The 14,091-nt window shown below is 36.2% G+C and overlaps 1 protein-coding gene across 16 annotated transcripts in view; it reads right to left on the bottom strand.

Annotated features, from left to right (window-relative positions):
- The window catches only part of ARHGAP12 (Rho GTPase activating protein 12), a 206,078-nt gene that overhangs the window by 14,745 nt on the left and 177,242 nt on the right, over positions 1-14,091 (bottom strand). For all 16 annotated transcript variants that reach the window (XM_036351214.1, XM_036351162.1, XM_036351195.1 and 13 more), the window contains 3 exons: positions 7,475-7,576; positions 5,016-5,114; positions 1,919-2,021 (listed from right to left, as the gene is read on the bottom strand). In XM_036351214.1, the coding sequence (XP_036207107.1) occupies positions 1,919-2,021; positions 5,016-5,114; positions 7,475-7,576 (304 nt within the window). The remainder of the gene's footprint in view (positions 1-1,918; positions 2,022-5,015; positions 5,115-7,474; positions 7,577-14,091) is intronic.

Below are 14,091 nucleotides of genomic sequence, written 5' to 3'. Positions count from 1 at the left end.
TGATACAGCTCCTAGGGCACTTGAAACGAAAGAGAAAATGAACAAATGGGACTACATCAAAATAAAAAGCTTCTGCACAGCAAAAGCAACCATCAACAAAACAACGAGAAAACCCACTGTGTGGGAAAACATATTTGCCAATGTCATATCTGATAAGGGCCTAATCTCCAAAATTTATAGGGAACTCATACAACTTAACAAAAGGAAGATAAACAATCCAATCAAAAAATGGGCAAAGGACCTAAATAGACACCTTTCAAAAGAGGACATTCAGAAAGCCAAGAGACATATGAAAACATGCTCAAAGTCACTAATCATCCGAGAGATGCAAATCAAAACAACAATGAGGTACCATCTCACACCTGTCAGAATGGGTATCATCAACAAATCAACAAACGACAAGTGCTGGAGAGGATGTGGAGAAAAAGGAACACTTGTGCACTGCTGGTGGGAATGCAGACTGGTGCAGCCACTATGGAAGACAGTATGGAGTTTCCTGAAAAAACTGAAAATGGAACTCCCATTTGACCCTGTGATCCCACTTCTAGGAATATATCCCAAGAAACCAGAAACACCAATCAGAAAGGATATATGCACCCCTATGTTCATAGCAGCACAATTCACCATAGCTAAGATCTGGAAACAGCCTAAGTGCCCATCAGTAGATGAATGGATTAGAAAACTGTGGTACAACTACACGATGGAATACTATGCTGCTCTAAAAAGGAAGGAACTCTTACCATTTGCAAGTCATGGATGGAACTGGAGAGCATTATGCTAAGTGAAATAAGCCAGTCAATGAAGGAAAAATACCACATGATCTCACTCATTCATGGATAATAGAGACCATTATAAACTTTTGAACAATAATAGATACAGAGGCAGAGCTGCCTCAAACAGATTGTCAAACTGCAGCAGGAAGGCCGGGGAGGGTTGCGGGGCAGGAGGTAGGGGGGTAAGAGATCAACTAAAGGACTTGTATGCATGCATAGAAGCATAACCAGTGGACATAAGACATTGGGGGATAGGGGAGGCTAGGGGACTGTCTAGGGCGGGGGGATAAAATGGACACATATGTAATACCCTTTGTAATACTTTAAGCAATAAAAAAAAAAAGAAAAAAAAAAAAAGAAAAATAACTACATTTGAGGAAACAATATATTAGTAAAGAATTAAAATAAGAGAATTTGTATCTGTTTACACTGTTATATGGTAACGATGTCAATAATAGGCTTAAACTTCATTGGAATATGAGAGAACAAAAGTAGAACTGATTTTCTAATCACTCAGTTAATTTGAAGGCTAAAAATACATTCTTAGTTATATGTGGATTTATTAAAATAGATTTAACAAAGTTCAGTGTCATAGCTAATGGTCTATTTAAACAAGGTAATTCACAAGACAATGCTTTCTTAAAACTGCTGGCCTAGCTCTGGTTCTTTATGTACATAGGATCTGGAGATATGGGTGCATGCACCTGTACTTGCACAGACATATCTTAGTCCGGAGATGGCTGCCTGGTGTCCAGTATGGAACTATGGTATATATCCCCATGACTTTTGACTTTTTAAAGTTTAAGATTCTATCTAGAATCACAAACAATAATTACATATTTTTAAATCAATAAAGTTCAGCTTCCGAGAGACCTCAAAAAAAGTTCATCCTAATATATATTTTTTCTCTTTAAGTATCACAGTCCCTCAAAATTAATATGATGCTCTAGGGATGCATACAATGAGGTTGAAAAATAACAATGAGTTAACAAGGAGAGTACTACAACATTGAACTTGCAAGTACTTAATCTTATAACTTTTTTATAACATTGGAGATTTCACTCAGCTTTTATATATTTTTTAAAATCTTTGAAAGAGAATAAGCTCACTCAAACCACTAGCCAAATAGATAAAGAGTAACTTACAACGAAGTTTTCTAGGATCCTTATGGTCTTTTTCTTTATCTTGCTTTTCTATTCCTGGTGAATCTGGTGTTTCCTCTTCAATTGCTTCATCAGTTTCTACTGTCTATGGGTTGGAGATTTCGCAAACATGCATTACTTTTGATATTACTTTAGATGTAATAGCATAATTTTCAGAATAATCAGTGACTGCCTTTCCAAATTATTTTAGGGAACCAATTAGCATATAACAGGTATGATTTAGATATTTGACAAATCATTTAAATTAGTCTGTTTTTTCTCCTTAGATGTTATTAATTCTGAATTTCCAACAAGAAAATTTACTGATAATTGACAGAACAATGGATTTACACTGATGGTGAAGTGATCTTGCCTCATTTTGATTAACTGCATATGAGTGTCAATAATTGCAGTTAAAAAGTCAGGCTACAATCTATGGTGCTAGAACAAGATGAAGCTACATTCTGAGAAAATGACACAAGATAACTACACTTTGTGTCAATAGTTAAGCATTATTCAGACTCATGGATGTTAGGAATTGAAAGAAATCCTAGGGATCTTAATTTAAGGTCTAACCACTTTTATAGGTTAAAAAACTGGATTGAGTTCTCAAAGCCAACCTTGCTTTTTGCCTTTCACACTGAGGTCTTTATTCCACCACGAATTTATTTTTCTGTATCATGTAAGGAAAGGCTCAAATTTCTTCTTGGATATCCAGTTGGCCCAGCATCATTTACTAAAAAATTTATTCTTACTCACTAATCTACAGTGCTATATCTGGCATAAAGTGTCCAAAGATACGGGGTCTATTCCACAGGTCTTTGTATCTATCCTGTTATGGATACAACATTCTATTAAGTAATATAGCTTTACGAAGTCTTGGCATATGATAGAGCAAGTCCTTACACTTTCTTCTTCAAGAATGTCTTGGACACTTTTAGCCCTTTGCATTAGAATAAGCTTCTCAAGTTCTAACAGAAGACCTAATGGGATTTTGAGTGAGATTCAAAAATCTCAAATCTATAAATTTATAAATCATTTGGAAATATATTGTGTCTTTACATTATTGAGCCTTTTAATCTATGAATATAATATGCTTCTCATTTAATTAGGTTTTCTTCAATGTCTCTCCATAAAGTCTTGTAATTTTCCCTGCAAAAGTCTTGCAGATCTCTTGCTACATTCATTACTTGGTATCTTTTGCCACTTTGTAAATGGTACATGTTTTAAAATTTCATAGTAATAAGTTCCTCTCTTTTCATCTGGTTTATCCCCTGATCCTATACAAAGAAATGGAAGCATATACCATGATCATGGATTGGAAGAATTAACATCATTAAAATGTCTACACTACCAAAAACAAGCTACAGATTCAACACAATCCCTATTAAAATACCAATGGCATACTTTACAGAATTAGAACAAATACTCTGAAAATTTATATGGGATCACAGAAGACTCAGAATAGCTGCAGAAATCTTAAGAAAGAAAAACAAAGTAGAAGGGATCACAATACCAGATATCAAACTATACTACAAAGCCATTATAACCAAAATAGCCTGGTACTGGCACAAGAACAGGCATATAGACCAATGGATCAGAACAGAGACCCTAGAAATTGACCCATACCATTATGGTCAATTAATATTTGATAAAGGAGGTAAGAACATACAATGGAGTAAAGACAGTCTCTTCAATAAATGGTGTTGAAAAAACTGAACAGATACATGCAAAAAGATGAAACTAGACCACCAATTTACACCATACACAAGAATAAACTCAAGGTGGATAAAAGACTTAAATGTAAGGCATGAAACCATAAAGGTCTGTACATGGTTTCAGGAATAAATGGAAAGAAAGGGAAAAGATTCAGAAATATCAGACAGCATTAGAAAGTGGAAAAGAAGAATGGAGAGGGAGGTTTGGAGGGAGATTTGGAGGGAGGGAGGTTTGGAGAGAGAGAGGTTCGGAGAGAGAGAGGTTCGGAGGGAGTGAGGTTTGGAGGGAGGAAAGGAGGGAGGGAGGGAAATTTTGAAGGAGGGGAGGAGACAGGAAGGAAGGGAGGGAGGGATAGATATGAGTCATTGGATAGAGGAGGTAAAAGAGGAAAAGTTAAAGCATACTCAGATTCTATATCTGGGTGTTTTGAAATGAGGGAATCATAAAATTTTAGAGCTTGAAAGGATACTTAGAGACAATCAAATCCAGCCTCTCTATTTTATAAGTAAAATACTGATGCCCATAGAGGTAGAATACCTTAATAAGATCATAAAATTCATTAATTATGGGCATCACCTATAAATTCTCTGATAGACATCTTAATCTCTACCAAAGCCAGTGATTGCCATTTTTTTTTCTGTCTCTGATTAGTTTTAAACTGTAACACATTCTCCTTTGTATTCATTTTCAATTTTGTCACTGACATGTGATCCTTATTTAGGAGCCATGCCCCATATGGTGAATGGGTAAAACATATAGCTCTGAGTATAAATCTGCAGTTCTTTTTGGTTGCTATATATATATATATATATATATATATATATATATATATATATGAAGAAATTTATCAGGAACATGAGGGCACTGGTCGGGGTATGAAGGAGAGCTAGAACATCTGAGAATACCTTGGGGTATTGGGGATTAGAGAGGTGTCACTAGTAAAAAAAAAAAAAAAAAAAAAAAAAAAAAGCATGCTAATTAAGAGACTACAGATTCATTCATTTCACAATTTTGCCTCGGACCTGTTTCCACCAAATAGTACTATTTCCAACTCATTCACTCATTGAATAAATACTATGCACTAGGCATAGTGTAACTGTCCCTTCTTCTTTAACTATTTCTTTTTGGACCAATGCCTCATGTGAAAATTATTTACAATATTTTAAATAGTTAGACACTATATAAATGAGAATGCTAAATCATTCACCAGCTCCTGGGAGTTACTGAAGTGACCACCATCTGACCCACCTCTGTCAAAATATATATTAAGAATGTGTTTTTTTCACATATAAATTGGAACTTAGATATGCAATAACCAATTAGAAAACCAAAATGAAAAGCTGCTCTGAAGTAAAAAAATTTACCTAAGTCAAACACATACCTGATTATTGATAGTAGTACTAAGAACTTTAAACCAATCATTAATAACAGTGTCATTATCAGACTGAATTAGCAGTTCTGTTCCTTGACGGGTTTTCAGCTTTACAGAAAATGAAAAAGAAAGAAAATGTAAAGAGAGTATGGTTAGTGCTTTCAATCAAATAAATGAATACATTTAATTCAAAATCTAAAAAACCACAAGCAGAAGATTAGAAGCCATATAATATATTATGTGATGAAAGGTTTAAGTACTACACAGTAATGGAATATCTCTTATTTTAGAATAAAATAATATCAGCTGAATTCTTTTATAAAATGCAAAGTTTTTCTCACAATAAATTTTCAGTGAAAATCTTAATTTAGGGTCCCAAATTCCATTACACAAATGACAACACTTACTGAAATATATTTTATCATTAAAAAATGTTTAAGTATCAAAGCCATACATTTTACATTAGAACTGAAACATAATTCATAAAACTTAAGATATTTTTATATAAAACTGAGAAATTCTCCCCCTCTGGTTAAAAAAATAAATGTAGGGGAAAATGTACAAAGAGTTAGACTTCCATTATTTCCTATTTAATAGAAAATATAATGGCTTAGTACAAAGATAGCACAGATGATATATGTCATATCCTTTTGGGCAGAAATATTACTAAATTTACTGAACTGTCAAATCATGAACTAACTCAAGTAAGGATACTATTGTATTATGGTATCTGAAGGTAATAACAATTTATGTATAATTTCTTTGTTCAAAGTTTCCTACAATTGCTTGAGGTAAGGTAGTTGGAGAAAGCAATCCTATTTTCTGGTTGATAACTTTTTTTTTCCCTACAGGAACTTATGGCAATGTTTTTGAAACAACATTCTAAGACATATGCCTCAAGCACAGTTCCTGAAATAATGTTTTAAAAAGGTATATGACTACTGAATCCTTTTCATTCTGGAATCAGTTATAGGCACTGCAAGACTAATTTAGAAAATAGTAACTTTCTTCCTTGCATTTTTCTAGAAAGTGGGTCAAGTCAGTCAACTAATAATGAATATTCAGTGTACATAAGAAACACTGTTAGAAGTTCTTAAAGATAAGTAAATACATAGTTTTTCTGCTTAAAATACAAAAAACACTTTCATCATCTAGTGGGGAGAATAACTTACAGATGACGACAACCCAAGGTACATTAAAATAAATGCTACTTAAAGCATAAACAAAGCAGAAGTATCAATATTGTGATAACATTTCTTATGCAATATAAGTAATGTTTGGCATGGGTCAGTACCCAAGGTAAAATAATACAGAGTGAAGATCAAAGAGGCAGGAAAACAGCAACTAATCCAGTCTGCCTAGACAATAAGCTAGGAAAGGACTAAACCTTGAAGCTAGAAAGGAAGGTTGGGATCTGGAAGATTGTTTGCAAAGAGAGCCTCAAAAATTCCTTCCATCTCTCTATCCATACTCTACAATGTGACTTTTACTGCTCATCAACTGGTGGACTCTAGTTCCCCACAACCCAGAATACTTGGCTGGTCTTCTGACTTGTGTTCACCAACAGAATATATTTGACACATGACTTCTAAATTTAGGCTGCAAGAAGTCTTGCACTTTCACAAAGACCCTCTTGGAACCCTGATTCCACCATATAAAGAGCCTGGGGTAGCCCTGGCCAGTTTGGCTCAGTGGATAGAGCGTCAGACTGCGAACTCAAGGGTCTCAGGTTCGATTGCGGTCAAGGGCATGTACCTTGGTTGCGGGCACATCCCCAGTGGGGGGTGTGCGGGAGGTAGCTGATCGATGTTTCTCTCTCATTGATGTTTCTAACTCTCTATCCCTCTCCCTTCCTCTCTGTAAAAAATCAATAAAATATTTAAAAAAAAAAGAGCCTGGGGTAACCTCCTTGAGAATTAGAGATCTTGTGGAGAAAGAGGTCTAGCAAACAGCTGGCACCAACACCAGACATGTGAACCATCCAGCCCCAATAAAGCCACTAAGTGACGGAAGACTCATGAAAGGCCAGAAGAATCACTCACCTCAGTATCAGATAAATTAAGCAATGTGACTCTTCGTAAGCTGCTAAATTGTGGGGGTGGTCTGATATGCAGCAAAAAATGACGTAGAATCATACATTACTGTGCAGGGGTTTTTAATGACAAAATGGAAAGTCTTGATTTTTTAATATTAGTTTCATAGTAAATGAAATCATACCTTTTTTAGTGTTGCCGGGAAAGGCAAGATTTGTGGAACAAAGGTTCGTAATATATAAAGTGAGATCCTATAATTTATGCAAATAAAGCCCAGATCTTCATATCAGCTGTTTTTCTTAATACAAACTGACTTAATGACCAAATTTGACAAAACTAGTTACACTGAAAGGCCATTTTTGAAGTAACTCAAAAAAAGAAGATCTAATCCCTACAGTTAAGAATGTGAATTATATTCAGAAAAAAATTTATTACCTCGAATACATTCTTTTTGCTGGATTTATCCTTGGAAGCCATCTCAATCATCGCCCCCTTAAGGTCCACTGTGAACTCTGGTTTGGACTGATTACTCCCAAACTTCATGTTTAGAAAAAAAGAGAAAAAAAGCCTTTATGTAATATTCATGTACATGTGTACATTCAAAAAGAATTAAGACCAACTTTATATTATTAACAATATATCAACTAGGTGATTATCTCAAATTCTTCTCTTTCTCTATTATAAAATAACAATTGCCACTTTAAAACTGAAAAATGTCTGCAAGACATGAATATATGGGTCATAGAAAAGGAAATAAAATGACAACTTCTTTCATAAGAAAAATACAAAATAAAGCCACACTAAAATCTTTTTTCATTCAACAGTGTAGCAAAAAGAAAAAGGAAAAAAACGTAAGAAAATAAAATACAAATTTTTGATGAAAAACTGTGTTGGTGAGGCTATAGAGCAGGGGTGGGGAATGTCCAGCTTGCGGACCGTATAAAGCCTGTGAAATAATTTGGTATGGCCCTGCCAAGGCATTAGGGGTGAGTTAATTAAATGTTTGACCAAATACAGAAGGCTAATTTTTAAGTTAATAATTTTGTATGGCCTGCGAGTGATGTTATGAATATCCAAATGGCCCTTGGCAGAAAAAGGTTCCTCACCCCTGCTACAGAGTATTAACGACCTTCATATGTAAGTGGGGTATAAATTAGAACAACTCAGAGAGGAAAAATTGGTAATTCTATAGGGTGTCCAAAAAATGTACATACACTTTTTTCTGATAGCTCAATTGATGTTTCTTTCTTTTCAGATTTAACCCATTGGGATTAATAATTATTCAAAGCATGTATACATTTTTTGGGACACACCCTATATATTTACAAATACATACATTATTTGGCTTAGCAATTCCATTTTTTGGCATTTATCCTAAGCTTAATATGACTACATAAAATGATGTGTTCAAAAAGGCAAGGCAATATATATATATATAATATCTGGCAGACATTAAGTACTTTTGTACCTAATAAATATTCTCTAACTACAATTTTGTGATTTCAAGAGTGATTTCCTTACCAATTATTTGTTGTCAACAACTACCAATAACTTACAAAATCAGAAAACTCTAAACCCCATGTTCTTTAATTCAGCCTTTGTTAGAAATTATAATTAGAGCCAGATGCTTTAAAGCCTTAGCAATTTAATGAAGAACTGTAAAAATAATAGGAAGACAGTTGACATGGCTGGTCTCAGAAGAAAAAGCATTTACCTAGCTATTATATTTTGTTAATCAGAGAAGGAAAAGATTAGCAAACAGCAGAAAATCTATGTTAAATGTAGACTTACACTGTATCTTGCTATCATTAACTTAAATGTTTGTTTAGTCTGTTAACTAAGAATGTAAAACAGCATTCCTATGTCACTGAAGGTTTTAAAATCTTTAAGAGCTGATGAACTGTAATCTTAAAGTCATAAAAATGTTACAGGGAATTTCATTTGCTAAAATATTTTCAAGTCAAATTAGATTTGCCATTGGAAACAGATATTACCAACCTTGTCATAACTTATTCATTATTCATAATGTCAGTAGTTTCACATTTAATAAATGGTTCAACTTCATCTTTTTCCTTTTTGCAGTTAGCAATGTGGACTTAAATAAGTACTTGTTATAACAAAACAAAATTTAGGATATTATATGGGATTTTTATTAGTGAAATAAAAATAATAAGATTTTTAACTATTCTACAAATTCTTGGCCTTCTTACATACCGTTTGTCATTCAAAAGACATTTAATTAACTATAAAGTTACAATGGACATACAGAACTTTCTGAGCAAAAATGGTAAATCTCAAAAGTTATTAAAACTTAAATATACACATTTAACAAAATGATAAAAATCCATTTAATTTGTTATTACATGCTCCGTAGATGGTTTGCTACATATAACTTAAGATACAAATAACTAATCAAATAAGATAAACAACTATAAATTCAATAACATGGCATCGAATGCTAGAAAGATGAAGTCAATATATAGTTGGCAAAATCTTGTGTTTGTTATACTTTCTTTTTCAAAATCCAGTCTAACTTTTCTCTACTGTAATCATCCCTCCAATGCATTCATAGCAAAGAAAATAAAATTACTGTGGCAAAGGGTATGCAATAACAACACATAATAGTGACAGCTGAGACAGGATCAGATTTTACATATGTGACAGCAGGCCAAAGACTGACAGAATTTTTCTAAGAAGAAAGTAGTAAATGTAAGAGCTCAGAGACTGAGCCCTGTTGGCAAAAAGACTTGGTGAAAAAGGGGAAGAAAATTATGATGTCATAACATGGCACAATGGCAAAATGACACACAAGAGAAAAGCATAATGGAAACAGGTAAGACAAAAATACAATTCTACAAGCAAACACAACACAAGCAAAGCTGAACTTCCAAATACTTTTACAAAAACCCTAATTTTATGTCAGAATATTTTCTGACATTATTACAAAATTCACGTTTTATTTTTAAGATTAGTAATTAATAGAGCATTATATGTTAAACAGGCCTGTGTTAGCTGAAATCACACAAAGAACTTGAAGGATAATAGAGAAGTCATCTAAGTTTTCTCCTTGTGATCTGCTGGGCAATGTCCTCTGGTATCCCTTTCTAAGTCTTCCTAGATGACCCTACCATCTAAGCTGCCTTGCCCTTCCTCTAGGAAAGTAGTTCTCAAACAGAGATGATTTTGCCCCCAGGGGACATTTTTAGTTGTCACAACAGGAGGGATAGATGCTACTATCATCTGCTAATCATCCTATAATGCATAGGACAGCCCCCACAACAAAGAATTATCTGCCCCAAAGTGACTATTTTTAGAAATTTGAAATCATGTATAAATAAATTTGAATATCTACCAATATTTGTGTGAAAAATTTTTAAAATATTCAAGGTATATGATGAATGCTATCTGAGAGGAAGCAGATGATACACTGTATTATAACTGTGCATGTATTGATTTTCCCCATTATAATGTAAGCTATGAAGACAGGGACCAAAACCTCAAGATTTAACACAGCCAAGAACATAGCAGGTTTTTATGTCTGTTGAAAAGATGAGGTAAGAAAAAAGCAAGTGTAATTTACATTACTGATATAACAAACCAGTAAATAACTAATACTTCCCAGAAAACTAGTGGAATGTATCTATCTATCCTTATGGAGAAGGAAAATCTCACTGGATTTTTGGATGACACAACAGCTATGGAAAATGTATCTTACACAGTGGAGTTGCATGCCATATATGTACATTTCCATTTACTCAATTTTAGCTATCCATGGAACCAAAATTACATACAAAGCATGAATGATTTTTAAGAAACATAACTTCAGATAGTATGGGTGGCTTTGTTCATCAATAAGTTTATGCCCTGGAGTAAGTATAAAATTTGAAACGACGACTTCCTCAAATAGATCCTGGTTTAGGTTTTTGCACTGTGTCGATCTAATTTTTAAAGAACTTCTATAACATAACCCCTTATCATAAACCATCCAAACTCAACTGAAGGAAAGCCATCTTTTCCAAAATTAAAGGAAAAAACTGGCTCTGCTACAGACTGAGTTCTTCCAAAGAGATGCACAAGGGCAATTTTTATTATAGGTGATTTTTGTCCTTTTAGCTTATATGATAGCATAAGCATCTCATCCTCAGGTAAATCACTGTATAATCAGCATACATTTTACCTACAACAGATCTAATTGGTGACTGAGCAGAGAAACAAAGGCAGGATTCTTTGAAATCCTTTTTGAATAATCATTTTTATAGAGTTAATTAAGAAGCATCTCGCCGAAACCGGTTTGGCTCAGTGGATAGAGCGTCGGCCTGCGGACTGAAAGGTCCCAGGTTCGATTCCGGTCAAGGGCATGTACCTGGGTTGCGGGCGCATCCCCAGTAGGAGATGTGCAAGAGGCAGCTGATCGATGTTTCTCTCATCATCGATGTTTCTAACTATCTCTCTCCCTTCCTCTCTGTAAAAAATCAATAAAATATATTTAAAAAAAAAAAAAAAAGAAGCATCTTATCGGGAATTCTGTAACAGAAAAATTAGAAAACAACCTAAATGTCGATCCTTAGAAAAAATTATGGAACATCTACGTAATGAAATATTATGTAACCCTAAAAAAGATTAAAGATTTTTATGGGCTGAGGGATTTCCAATATATATTGCTAAGAGAAAGGAGGGGGTAAGGGGAAGAGATCAACCGAAGGACTTGTATACATGTATATAAGCCAAACCAATGGACATGGACAACAGGGGGATAGGAGCATGAGTGTGTGGGGCGGAGGGGGGGGTGGGGGGGGAGCAGGTTGGGGTTAATGGGGGGGATGAGGACACATTTGTAATACCTTAACTAATAATAAAAAAAAAAAAAATGAAATAAAATAAATAAAAAAAAAGAAGCGAAGTATAGCCCTAACCGGTTTGGCTCAGTGGATAGAGCATCGGCCTGTGGACTGAAGGGTCCCAGGTTCGATTCTGGTCAAGGGCATGTACCTTGGTTGCGGGCATATCCCCAGTAGGGGGTGTGCAGGAGGCAGGTGATCAATGTTTCTCTCATCGATGTTTCTAACTCTCTATCCCTCTTCCTTCCTCTCTGTAAATAATCATTAAAATATATTGTTTTTAAAAAGAAGCAAAGTATAAAAACATACATAATGTGATAGCTTTTGTCTACAAAAGAAATAAAATGTCAGATATATACTGTATTTACTGATTTTTGAGAGCTTGTTTGGAGGTTCTAGCAGGAAGCACAGCTACTTGTATACCCTTGACCAAAGACCAGTCCTCTCCTGGGGGGGGGCAGTGCGCAGCTTCGGGAGGAACGCACATGGATAGGTGAGGGAGGAGGGGGACACCTGCCTAGCTAGCCAGATCAGCTGAATCAACCCTGGTGATCAATGGGGTAACAGATGTCACAGCCAGATTGGCCTCACATCCTATTTGCTGATTTTTGCAAGATGAAACACAGGAGGAATTAACCAATAACTAATAAAAATGGCAACAAAAAAGCAACTCCTTCCATATTTAATCAATTTTTAATACTTATGATTATATATGCCAAAACACATTATACACACACACTTTTTATCTGAATAATCTTACTTGCTTTTACTTAAGCCATTTAACAATTAGTTTTCATTCCCTTAATGTGTTACATATGGAAAGGAAAAAGCAAGGCTGTCTTGAGATTTTTTTAAAATTTCATAAAATAAAAACTCAAAAAGAACCAAGATGGCGGCATAGGTAAATGTATGCTCTTGCTGCCTCCCTCAACCACATCAAAATTGCAACTAAAATACAGAACAACTATCATCCAGAACCGTAGGGAAGCTGGCTGAGTGGGAGTACTACAACCAGAGAGGTAAAGAAGAAAGCACACTGAGATTGGTAGGAGGCGCAGAGGCGCGGAGGCGCAGAACGGGCTGGTCCGGCACCCGGGTCTGCCATTTTTTTTAATCGGGAGAGAGATCAGCTCTGCAGAGGCTTCCATGTGGAGAGAGGGGTCCCAGCCCTACACCAGAGCCCCAGCCCAGGGTTCCAGAGCTGGGGAAACGAGTCCCTACGTCCTTAAGAACTACGGACTGTAAAAACCAGTGTGGATTCAGGCTGAGTGACACAGAGGCTGCTAGAGACCCAGCTGCTCCTCTTAAAAGGTGAACTGAATTTACAAGCTCCCACTTCCTCTGAGACCCAGTGCTGGGCAAGACTCTGGGGGACCCAGACACATACGGGGAGAAACTGGACTATCTAGCATCAGGGCAGGAACTCAGGGGCGGCTTTCTTCCAGATGGAGATGCCGGCAGCAGTCATTGTTCCCATGCTGGGACCTCCCTGGTGCAGGGCTGACTGGCAGCCATTTCTGTTTACTCTGCCCTGGTAATATCCTTAACCGCCTCCATACCAAATTTATAACCCCACCCAAGCTGTGGGCAGTGGCTTTTGCATATTAATGGTCTGTCCTTTCTTAAGTTAAATCTCTGTCAAACAAGTTGCAGCTGGGTCAGGGGGCCTCAAACCTATCAATAAACAGCCCATGAACCAGCACCAGCACCAGCACCAGCCTGCCCTGCTTCACATTTGGGCCTTGACTGGACACTTCCAAACCGATACAAAGAGGAGGAATCTTCAGACCTCTCTGTAGCTACTGCTGGGTGGCCCCAGGCAGTGGCTGACTTAGCACCTCCCTGGACACCCAATAGCCAGTGTACCCAGTGGTCAGTGTGAGACCATACCAGATTACAACTCTTCACATCCATAAATGACACACTCAAGGGGCAGACGCAGTGAGCACCAAAGCCCCACTGAAGCAAATCCTGCTCCATAACAGTGTCTCCTGCACAGCAGCTCTCCCACTGTAGTCACAGCTGGTTCCTACAGCCAATTGGCCTGGAGGTCAATTCCTCCCATTGACACCAACAGCAATCAAGGCTCAACTACAACAAAACTGTGTACGCAGCTCACAAAGGGGTACAACAAGAGTATCCACCTCAGGTGATTGGGAAGGCTGAGCCACTGGGCCCTATAGGACACCTACTACACAAGGCCACTCTAGCAAC

The sequence above is a fragment of the Myotis myotis genome, unplaced genomic scaffold, assembly GCF_014108235.1.
Source record: "Myotis myotis isolate mMyoMyo1 unplaced genomic scaffold, mMyoMyo1.p scaffold_m19_p_1, whole genome shotgun sequence".
NCBI classification, from domain to species: domain Eukaryota; kingdom Metazoa; phylum Chordata; class Mammalia; order Chiroptera; family Vespertilionidae; genus Myotis; species Myotis myotis.
The sequence above is the reverse complement of the archived record's forward strand: the minus strand, read 5'-3'. Positions and strand labels throughout refer to the sequence as shown.